The 11,832-nt window shown below is 46.1% G+C and overlaps 1 protein-coding gene across 1 annotated transcript; it reads right to left on the bottom strand.

The window, feature by feature from the left end:
- Positions 1 to 5,606: 5,606 nt before the first annotated feature.
- Svbp (small vasohibin binding protein) lies at positions 5,607 to 11,133 on the bottom strand. Its single transcript, XM_051188642.1, has 3 exons — positions 10,992 to 11,133; positions 10,749 to 10,898; positions 5,607 to 5,959 (listed from the first exon to the last, which is right to left on the bottom strand). The coding sequence occupies exons 1-3, from the start codon at positions 11,064 to 11,066 to the stop codon at positions 5,873 to 5,875; spliced, it is 312 nt and encodes a 103-aa protein (XP_051044599.1). The 5' UTR covers positions 11,067 to 11,133; the 3' UTR covers positions 5,607 to 5,872.
- Positions 11,134 to 11,832: the final 699 nt, after the last annotated feature.

Here is an 11,832-nt window from a genome sequence, read left to right as displayed (position 1 = left end):
AATGAATATCTATCTATCTATCTATCTATCTATCTATCTATCTATCTATCTGTGGGATTTATTGGAGTGGCTAATAGGTTATGATCTAGCTAGTTCAACAATGGCTTTCTACCAACAGAAAGTCTAAGAACCCAGTAGTTGTTCAGTCTATAAGGCTGGATGTCTCAGCTGGTCTTCAGTTTATGACATAATCTTGAAGAAGTAGGTTCTAATGCCAATGAAGGAATGGACTTGCTAGTGAGGGCAAGAAGGCAAAGAGAACAAGCTTCCTTCTCCCATGTTCTTCACTTGACAGGCTACCACCAAGAAGGTGGGGTCCAGATTAAAGGTGGATCTTCCTACTTCAAAAAATCCTGACTAAAAGTGGATTTTCTAAATAAGAAAATTCCCTCCTGCCAGGTGTGGTGGCACATGCTTTTAATCCCAGCATTTGGGAGGCAGAGGCAGGTGGATCTCTGTGAGTTCAAGGTCTGCCTGGTCTATACATAGTGAGTTTCAGGACAGCCAGAACTACATAGAGAGAATCTGTCTCAAAAAGGAGAGAGAGACAGAGAGACACAGAGAGAAGAAAAACCCCTCACAGGTGTATCTGCTTGGGTTTAGTTCCAGATGTTGCTGAGAACCAAGGATAGCCATCACACCTGGCTTCCAGGGGTCTTATTCTGTGTATCTTTTCTAAGTTTTCAAACACTAAACTCTACTGAGATGTCACTTTGTCTTGTAATACTACAAGCCAGATGGAACTACTGCATGCTGTTATATTGTATTCCAAAGTTGCACCTGATGGAGAATAACCAGGGAACCCCAGCTTCACTCTGGACATCCAAAGGACAGCTGGCTAATTCTGCCTCTTCCCACACGGTGGCGCCTGAGCTCCTCCATAACATGTCTGCCTTTGAAGTTTTAAGAGTAGTATCTGTTGTAAATTTGCCTCAAATCTAAAATTAGATTAAAAAAATAAATACCAATTTGCAAATTAAAGAAAAATGCCAATGCAATGCCATTACAACTCTAAGGAAGCTGGCAGCATCTTCTCTTCCAGACCTCTCTTCCCCAGTGTCCATTTTACCCTTTATGTGGTCCCTGTTAGATGGATCTTCTGTGTTCTGCTAGACCATAATTGCCTTTCATTTATGCTTATTATTTCCACTACCTGCCACAGTGCCTAGCTCTCAAAAACTGTTCATTTTGCAGATAAATCAATTTCCCTGTGGGTTCTCAGAAGTTATAAAGGTCACTATAGTAAGAATACATCCACTGGGGCTCAGACACAGCCAAGCTATGTTCTTCTAGGCTGAGCACTCATGTCAGTGTGAGTCTACACTTAACCAAACCCCGAGAACTGTTGTCATGGCCTGGAGAGATGGCTCAGCCATTAAAGCCTAGGTTCACAACTACACATATAAAAGAACTGTTGTCACATGAGTTCTTAGGGACCAACAACTAGCCTGGGGCTTCCATAGAGTAGATGTTAGGAAACAATGTTTGCACTACTCTCAACTAATTAAATTTTGTTTAAAATCTGATATTTTATTAAGTCACACCACTTCCAAGCTTTGACCAAATGATTTCTGGCTCTTTCTATGTTCAAAAGAACAGAACAACAACAAAACCCCCCAAAAACTGTGATTTCTTGAATCGTGTCCATTTTAAGTGGTAGAAGCAGAGTTAAAACAGGATAGGGTTTCCCCAGAAGACTGCTTCTACAACTGAACTAACTACTCAGCAAATGTAACAGTAATAACTCATCCTTTTGGTTTGCTCTTCCCCCTTGGGTTAATGACACCAGGGCAGCTGAGGCTCCTTGCAGAGTCCGGCTGGCTGTCTCAGCAGGCTGGGGGCTCTGATGCCAGCTCACCTCAGCACCTTTATTCCCTAGAGAGCAGTTTTTCTGTGACCCTTCCTGGGCTTCCACATAAGCACAAAGGCAAAGGGTGACATTAAAGCTCTTTCAGCACACCAGTGAAGCCGGGGAGCCTGGGCGGGCTCTGGCCTAAACCCAGCATGGTGAGATTCCTCTCCTAAAGCACGGCTCCACGTCTGAGTAAAATCCTTTGGCTGAATCCTGTTTTTGCAGGTCTGGTCCTGAGTGAAATGTTTAATCTCTACAAGCCCATTTCCTCATTTCTATCATGAAGGTTTACTTTCCCCCTGGGAGGACACACACACAAGCCAGGGCAGTCCCAACTGGGCTTTCCTGAAGTGTGATCTGAGTGTGTCTGTCATTTCAAGAAAAAGTTCTGTGTGTGGATGGGTGTTGGAGCAGGGGTGGTGGGGGTGGTGCTGGAGAAACAGCTCAGCAGTTAAGAGCATTGCCTGTTCTTGTGGAGGTTTTGTTTCCAGCATCAACATGTTAGTGCCCAGTTATTTGTGACCCCAGTTTCAGGAATCCCATGCCCTCTTCTGGCCTCTGTGGGCACTTACAGACAAGCAAACAAACACTCGGAACATGTGGGCTTTCATATGAAAACTAGAATGTTTGAAAACTCAGGTGTTGTGGATTAGAGTATTTGTTTAACTATGTAAAGATGTGTTCCATTTGTTTATGCTGCATATGTGGGGACATGTTGCTATTTTGCCTTGCCTACTTGGAGCACCTGATTGGTCTAGTGGAGGGCTAGATGGTTGGTGTTGGGCAGAGAGAAAAGGGGAGCTGTCAGCCAGGCATAGAGGAAGCAGGAACGCAGGATGGACAGTAAGTAGATGAGATAAATGAGCCTCAGAGCAGCACATGGTTTAATAGAAATGGGTTAATTTAATTTGAGTTAAAAAAAAAAAGGGGGGGCTAGCTGCTAGCTGGAAAGGAGTCTATGGGGGTTGAGCATTTGTGGTTGATGAGTCTCTCTATCATGATTTGGGGGCTGTCAGTCCAAGAAAGCCAGCTACACTCAGGTCTACAGCTGCAAGCTTAATACCTTCCTCAAGTGTTTTCCAATGGGATCAGTAGGGTGTAAACCAATAGGTAATTTTCTTTCTTCAGGGTAAGATGTTCAAAGTTTTATTGTCATAAACATCATTTATATTTTCTGGGATGTCATGGTTCATAAATGAGATTTTTTAAAAACCCATTTCTTCCCAGATTCTTGAATTCATCACTTAATTCGGTGGTTTTCAGCCTTCCTAATGCTGTCACCCTTTAATATAGTTTCTAATGTTATGGTGACCCCCCAACCATAAAATTACCTTCATTGCTACTCCACAACTGTAATTTTGCCACTGTTATAAATCAAAATGTAAATATCTTTGTTTTCTGATAATCTTAGGTGACTCTTGTAGGTCATTTGAACCCCAAAGGGGCTGTGACCCACAGGTTGAGAAGCAGATTTGATTGGATCCATATTTTGAAAGACAGATAAAAGGAATAATTAGTAACTACTTCAAATTAAAAATATTCTTTTAAAAAGCTGCAGTCACTAATGGGAGGATCCGGGACTGCCCTCCCAGAACTGCTGTTAGCTGCAGTCATTGGATGGGGGGCGGATTCTGGATTCCCACCCCTCAAACCTGGCTAGTAGTTCAAATGGGAATAAAGGGTCACATATACTTACATGTGTGACAGGATGCCTGTGAGCAGCAGGGCCTAGAACAACACTGGAAGTAGGTATGGTTTATTTTTGTTTTCTGTTTGAGACAAAGTTTCTCTGTGTAGGCCCGGCTGTCCTGAAACTCAGCTTGTAAACCAGGCTGGCTTTGAACACACAGATATCTACCTGTCTCTGACTCCTGAGTGCTGGGATTAAAGGCATACACCACCATATCTGGCTTCATGCTCTTTTTTCTCTATTACCTGCTCATGTAGGAGGCGGTATGCTCCCTGCTTTTTATTTTTAAAGGGGAAGAAGAGAAGGTAGGAGGGAGGAAAGAAAAGAAGGGAAGGAAGATAAGGGAGAGAGGGAAGGAAGGAAGGGGAAGGAAGGAAGGAAAGAAGGAAGGGTCTATAGTCCTTCCTGTTCAGTGTCACACAGAAAAAGTAAGAACAGTGGGAAGCGGCTCCCAGTGCATAGATACCCTTGTTGCCACTAAAGAGCAAGAGCGCCTTTAAGGTTTACTAGGGACTCAGTCTGAGTTAACTCACAGCTGTGCTGTTTTCCAAGCACAGGTGTACTCCATTTGTAGTGCTTTCCATCTTACTGAATTCAAGTGAAGCAGAAATAATAATGTCCTTCCTAAGACATGAAGACTGAGGCACCAAGAAACCAAATGACCTGTCCAAGGTCACTCAACAAACCCTGGCATGGGCAGTCCTTGAGGATGATTGATTGTCCCAGTACTCTGGCTTCCCAGTCCTCCAGCAAACTCCAAAGACCTAGTCCTCCACTCTACTCCAGCTTTCCATAGTAATTCCCTGGGCTCTGACATTACCAGTAAGAGTAGCCACTCTCTGGTCTGTTTCCTACATTCTATTCTCTAATCATCCCTCCAGGATACTTCTAGAAGCTCAGTTTCAACCATAGTAGAAACTCTAACTCATGAGCCTTGGACACCTTTCAAAGTCCCTTATCCTCTTCCAGTTCTCATTTACACTGAGTCAGGGTCTCACCATGTAGCCCAAGCTGGCCTCAAACTCCTGATCCTCCTGCCTCAGCCTCCCAGGTGCTGGGATTACAGGTGTACCACCATGTCTGGCTCTCATTTTATCACACAGCTTATAGCCAGTCCTGTCGTTACCATCCACGCATTGGGAATAGGCACTTCCATGTCCTTCTTTGCTTCCACTCTAGCTGCTGAGAAAGCTCTGGTTCACTTAATCACAACTCTCCAACCCCTGTGCCTCCCTCCAGCAGGGATGAGACCACTGCATGCTCAGTGATGCTTGGTGTCTATGTCTGCTCATCCCCGGTGAAGCCTTACCGCTGCCCAGCTGTCATCCCACGTGTCCCTGCATGCCTGTTTTCACTCTGTGGAACTAGACTGTGTTTCATACCTCTCTCCTCATGCCTCTATCACCTTCCCTTTCAGTCTTGTCCTCCAAAGACTTCCACACCTACCTTACCAAATCCACCAACTCCAGCAATCTTTACCCTTGAGAAAAATAATGAGCTGTCCTGATTCCCATGGCAAAGCACCTCCTCTGGCACTGGATCCCATTCCGTGTGTGTGTGTGTGTGTGTGTGTGTGTGTGTGTGAGAGAGAGAGAGAGAGAGAGAGAGAGAGAGAGAGAGAGAGAGGAGAGAGAAAGAGAGAGAGAGGCGGTCTCATGTGATTTCACTACCCTGGGACTTGCTATGTAGAACAGGTTGACCTCAAACTCACAGGTATCTGCTTGTCCCTGCCTCCTGTGTACTGGACTAAAAGCGTGTGCTACCATGCCAGCTTTTTTTTTTTTTTTTTTTCTTAAGACCTATTTATTTTAACTATGTGTATATATGTATGTCTTTGTGTGGGAGTGAGGCACCCATAGTCCAGAAAAATATGTTGAATGCCCTGAAGCTTGAGTTACAGGTGGTTGTGAAGTGTTGGGTATAGGTGCTGGGAACTGAACCTGGATCTTCTGCAATAGCAGTCAGTGCTCTTAACTCCTGAGCCAACCCTCCAGCCCTCACCTACCCCATTCTTTATTTTACTTTCTGTGAGAAGGCACTCCCACCCTAAAGTAAGGATAAATGAACATTTTGTATTTTTTTATTTTTAGGGAAGACACACAGTTTCACTAGAAACAATGATTTTTCTCACATAGTAGAAAAAAGGCCGTTAAAAAAAAAAAAAAAATCTGCTGTCCCAGATGAAAAGTCTACCCAGCAAGCACTGGGCCTGGTCTGAGAGGAGGAACCGGTGTGGTGAAGTTACCTACAGGAAGTCAGTGCAGAGCTCTCCACGGGTCTTCTTCAGCTACTCTGAGGCTTCAGGGCCTCTGGCTCAGGTGCAGGCTGCCTCACTCCCCAGGAGGCTGCATTTGCTTACAGAACTCATCAAACTGCTGCTGCTCCAGCTCCGTCATGACTCTGTTGAGAGCATAGATCTGAATGGAGAACAGATACATTAGCAATGGGAGCAGCTGCTGAGGCAACTGGCAATGCTGGAATTTCACCAGGAGGGGCCTGTGGGGCAGTGAGGACAGGAGGGCAGCTTCTGCTGGTGGAATGAAGCCAGCAGCAGTGAGGCAGGCAAGGATGGTGCCTGACAACTTTGAAGGAACAGCACAGGATCACTTCTGGAAACTTCCAGTGTAAATGGGGGGGAGGGGGGAGGTAACTAGGGAGCTGAACAAACAAGAGTGTCAGGGCCTTAAATGCCAGGCCAAGGAGTCTGGTCCTCCACCTGCAGGCTCCAGAGAGCAGCAGACATGAGTATCAGGGACAATTTGAAAGGATGCCTGGAGGCCCACTGGGGTGGCGGTGGAAGCAGGGATTATCAACTATTTAGGAGGCATTTGTAGAGAGGTCCAGGGAAGAGGCAGCTGCGGGAACATGGCCTAGTGCAGGCCAAGTACTAAAGAAACATTTTGAAAACATGCCAACATGGTGGAAATTGTCCTCTGACCCCCACACATGTTCCAACACACACACACACACACACACACACACACACACACACACACACACACCACACACACAGGTAGCAAGGAAAAATGTTCAGGGAAGACAGCCAGTCACAGAATAGTGTCCACTGCCAATTTAAGAAACAGAACTTGGGGCCAGAGAGAGGGCTCAATGGTTAAAAGCAGTTGTTGCTCTGGCAGAGGATCTGGGTTTGGTTCCCGGAACCCACAGGCAGCTCACAACTGTCTTTAACTTTAGTTCTAGGGGATCCTATGCTCTCATGGGGCCTCCACGGGCACCGCTCACTCACACAGTTCACAGACATACTTACAGGCAAAACACTCACAAAAAATAAAGGTATCTGAGAGAGGCACTTGGGAGGCAGAGGAAAGTGGATCTTTCTGAGTTCGAGGTCAGTCTGATCCACATAGTGAGTTTCAGGACAGCCAGTGCTATATAATAGAGATCATGTTCCCAACAAAACAAAATCTGAGAGGCCAAAAAGGGAAAAACTTGGGATGGCTCTGTAGCTAACAGCGCTGCTGCTCTCAGTTCCCAGCACCCATGCTCCAGACACACACACACACACACACACACACACACACACACACACACAGATAATGGTTAGAAAGTAAATCTGAAAAAAAAAGTCTGGGTGTGGTGATTCATGACTTTAATCACAGTACTCTGGAGGCATAAGCAGGCAGACCTCTGTGAGTTCAAGGCCAGCTTGGTATACATAAAGAGTTTCAGCCTCCATAGAGGTACTATCTTAAAAGAAACTAAAACACTTTAAGCCAAACACAGAGGCACATGACTAAAAATTGAGAAATATGTAAAATGAAGAGAATTATTGTTATGGAAATATTACTTTAGGAGTCCATACTACAGAGGACAGAAAAGCAATGATTAGCGTAAATTAAACTAAACTGCTTATGTGAACAGGCATGTGACCCAATGTGCGCACTGGACCTTCCAAGTTACTGAGCTATTTCCCTTCTCCCCCTTTCCTTTCCTTATTTCCTTTCCTTTTCTTCTTTGAGGCAAGGCCTCATTATGTTACTCAGGCTGGTCTTGAACTCATGTTGTTGATTCCCTTCCATCTCCCAAATGCTGGGGCTATAGATACATGCCACTGGGCCTGCTTCAAGTTCAGTTTCTTAAGCTGAATGGTAGATACAAGGGTGTTTTTTCTTCTTTAAATGATACATAATTACTTGTATACTTTATATTTAAAAAGCAGAAAAGTCTCTGCTTTGTAGGCTTGACACCTGCCAGCCTTTGTAATCTGTGAATTATTTTCTGTTCTGGGACTACAGTGATATTGAGTAGCATTCTGGAGACCTCCCAGTCAAAGAGGCAGAATGGTAGGAGAAAGTGGGAAATAAGCAGGGCACAAAGAGATTTAAAATGTCCAGGTGCCTGAGCCAAGAGTGAGACTTTCCGTCTAAAAGGAAAGGGTCATAGCAGTGTGATGTGCTGCTTCCCCTGCCAAAGCAGCCTCTATCCCCTAGCATGCCTCCTTTCTGGAATATGGCATCTTTATCCCTTCCTCCTGAGGAGATGCTGGCACATTCCTATGAAAGATTCCATTCTAGGGAACACAGACAAAATAGCAAGACAGATGTTGAGGAAGCAAATAGTGGACTGGGACTGGGGGTATAGTTTAGCGGTAGAGCACAGGAACATACAGACCCTGGGTTCAAGCCCCACCATGACAGAAACAAAACCAAGAGACAACCAAGTAGGATGCACTGTTCTGACCACAGGCCTGCCCTTATTGACTCTGGTCACACTACTTCTTATTCCAGAAGGATTCACAAAGGGTTAAGTGGGAAACAGTAACACCTGCCTTAGCATTTGCTTACACATGTGCGGGCCTCACTCAGGCTGACATAGTAGGAGCTAACAGGTGCCAGCTGCTACCGGCGTGCACATCCAATCTGACACCTCAGTAAGTGAATATGGACACAACCAGCTGGTCTAGCTAAGTCCACATGGTAAGAGCACATCGGCTGCTTGGAGGCATGGTGACTCCAGATCGTGATTGCTGCTGGTTATCAAATAGTTTCTGTGTGCCAGGCGCTGTGCTAAGGGCTTTCCATATGTAATTTCTATTCCTTGTAATACTGTAATTCCTGTAGTACTGAGATATCACCACCCTCATTTTCCCAGAGACATTGAGGAAGTGATGTTCAGAAGTAATTTTTCCAAGGTCACGTGAGAAGAATGAGTAGAAGCCAGACAAGTAGATAGATGCCAGTAAGGATGGGAACAATGCCTCCCACACCTATCTTTTAGTTTGCACAGAGCAGTTTGGGGGACTATTTCTTATAGCACCCCATTGAACTGTCTGCTAAAGCACAGAGCATTTTGGATCTGGGTAAAGAAGGGGCATATTTATTTATAGAAAGGAGGGACACGGCTTTCAGATGGCCTGCCTTAGTCCATGGGGAGACTCTGGGGTGTAAAGGAACTTCAGACATGCTCCCTTGTTTGTTATGATTACTGGGATGCACACTCTATGAAGGCAGAAACTGTCTGTCTTGTTTAGTCATGTGTCTCAAGTCCATACATGACACTACCAACTGTCAGAGCAAAAGGAACAAAAAGTTCCTCACACTATCAACAGTGGTACAAGCTTGAGGAATTCCTCTGAAGGCTATTTGGCAATGTCTAGGAAAAAAGAAATGGCATTTGGTAACTTTCTAGTCAAATACCTGACAAATTCTAGCAGAGGTGCCAAGGAAATACCTAAAGGTTTTTCAGCACAAATGTTTGTAAAAAGCAAAAGGAGGAGTGGGTAAATACACTAACTAAGGTGGCTCCAGGCTGAAGAGAGGCTCAGTGGTTAACAGCTCTTGCTTCTCGTTCCAGAGGACCCTGGTTCAATTCTCAGCACTTATGTCAGGTGGCTCATAACCACTTGTAACTCCAGCTCTAGAGCACCCTCTTATAGCCTCCATGGGCACCTGAACTCATGTTTACATACCCACCACATACATCATTAAAAACAAATCTTTTTTGAAGGTTTATCAACACTATAAAGAACAACAACAACAACAAAAACCCACACAGATTCTTAAGAGTAATATGAATATCTCTAAAATGCCATGCAAAAAATGCAAATGCACAGAAAATGTATTCCTCTATTTGAATGAAAAGGTATCTTTTAAAAAAGGGCTCCAGGTGGTGGCATCGCTTGCCTTTAATCCCAGCACTCAGGAGGCAGAGGCAGAGGCTGAGGCAGGCAGATCTCTGTGAGTTCCAGGACAGCCAGCCAGGGCTACATAGAGAAACCTCCTAAGGGGGAAAAAAAAAAAAAAAAAAAAAAAAAAAAAAGAGGATTACCCATGGAGAGGAAGAAATGGTGTAAGAAATAGTCAAATGGGACATCAAATTTATGTGACTTTATTTATCTTAAGAAAACTCTAGGAAAATTCAATACCACTGACCATTACCCATCTGAGAAAGCTAAATACCAGGTGTTTTCTGTACTTTAAAATTTCTCAAAAACACATGTCACAAAGAGGCAGAAAAGGCCAGCAAACTTATTTCTGACACTAAATATTAAGATACTCCTGTCTGGATGTGGTTCATTAGCAATGTAAATATTTTAAAGCTTTTTATTCTTGAGGTGATTAAGAGAACAAAGAAACACTGGTGGGCTCAAAGCGTGGGCCTTTACATGGTTATAAGCAGACCATTAGAAATCAGTGGTGATGGTGGTGTGTGTATGTGCAGGCCACAGCAAGTGTGGAGGTCCGAGGGCAGTTCTGTGCAGTCCCTCCCTCTCTTCTACCTGTATATGGACTCCCTCGGGCAGTCAGGCTTTTGCAGCAGGCACTTTTATCACCTCATCCACCAGCTGGCTACTTTTTGCACCAAATGCACATGTGTAACTGGGTCACCGGACACACTGGCACTTCATGAATTCTCATTCACCCCATTTATTCATAGTCTCCTCCCCACTCTGATCCCTCCCTCACCCACAGCTGCTTTTTCTCTTTTCATGTGGTCCTCAGATCCCTAGCACAAAAGCTCGGTGCCAGGAGTCATCTAGAGACTTGGTACAGGTTGGGATTCTGACACTAACTTGTCCTGTGACTCCTGACTTCCACCTCACCGTTCTGGACCTTGATGGCCTCTCTTTCCCGAAGTGTCCTGCCTGAAGACAAGCAGAGACCCTTAGTAAAGTTTTCTCTGCTGTGTTTTCTTCCAGTACCTTCTCCAGCAGACTCAGGCCCAGAGCCCCCTCCTCAGTCTCACCTCTGCTCTTTGTCTTTGCTTAAGCTCCTGCTGGGCAGATTTCTGCTTAGCCTTCTCCACTCTGAAGGCAGGTTCTTTAACTTTGGATTTTTCTTTCCGGGCAGGTGGATCCATGGCTTGGCTTCTGAATGATTCTTGGTCAGCTCTGACCTGATGGTACAAAAAGAGAACAGCTTGCTAGTCTTTCTCCCAACTCCCTAGCTTGGCAGTGGGCAGGGCACCCTAGAGTCCCACTGCCAGCACCTCGCTGTGCGTTCCTAGTCGAGTCTCCTCATTACTTCTGAGTCTCAGTTTCCTGCACAATGGGACAGCAGTCATTTCCTGGGCCTTTCCCTACCAAAAGCGGGTGAGCAGCAGATGAGAAGGCCGGAGAAAGCAGCTCCAACGCGGGGGCGTGCGCCACGGCCGGGTCTCTGAGGCCGAGGGGCAAAGCCACTCAGTCCTCGGCAGCGCCCTCAGCCAGCCCCGCCCTCCCGGCCCCTCCGAAGCAAGATGGCGGCTCGGGGGTCCGCGCCCTTCCCTACCCGGCCTCGGTCTCCCGGCCTCCGCCACGTCGCAGATCAGCCCCCACGCGGGGTTCACCCTCGCCTTCCCCTTCCGCGGGACCGGAGCACCCAGCCCCGCTGCCCTTGAACTGGGCGGGCCGCGCCGGGGAGGGCGGGGCCGCGGCCTAAGGTGTCCCTCCCCGCAAAAGCCACTGCGCGCGCGCAGAGAGCTCGCCTGGGCGTGGCCAGGCTGGGAGAGGCGGAGTCGGAGGCATGAAGGGCGGGGTCTGTGTCTGGAGGGCAGGACTTGAAGCGGGAGGGGCGGGGCCTGTGGCTGGGACACTCTTACAAGTAACCAAAGCTTTTCCAGGCTAATAGTTTCTGGGACAACTGTGAGGCTTTGAAAGGCGAAATATGATTCCTGGGATTGGAATTGGTTAGCACTGGAATTCTGAGCATCAGGTTCCAAATCCAAACAGTCAGGATTGATGATTGCTTCCTTCCTGATTTACCAGTCTATTAGGAAGATCAAAGGGAATCCTGTTTGCTTTGAAAGCTTTGGGGGAAAAAATTAAGTACAGGACTCCTAGCCAGGCCTG

Source organism: Phodopus roborovskii, unplaced genomic scaffold (assembly GCF_943737965.1).
Source record: "Phodopus roborovskii unplaced genomic scaffold, PHOROB, whole genome shotgun sequence".
NCBI classification, from domain to species: domain Eukaryota; kingdom Metazoa; phylum Chordata; class Mammalia; order Rodentia; family Cricetidae; genus Phodopus; species Phodopus roborovskii.
The sequence above is the reverse complement of the archived record's forward strand: the minus strand, read 5'-3'. Positions and strand labels throughout refer to the sequence as shown.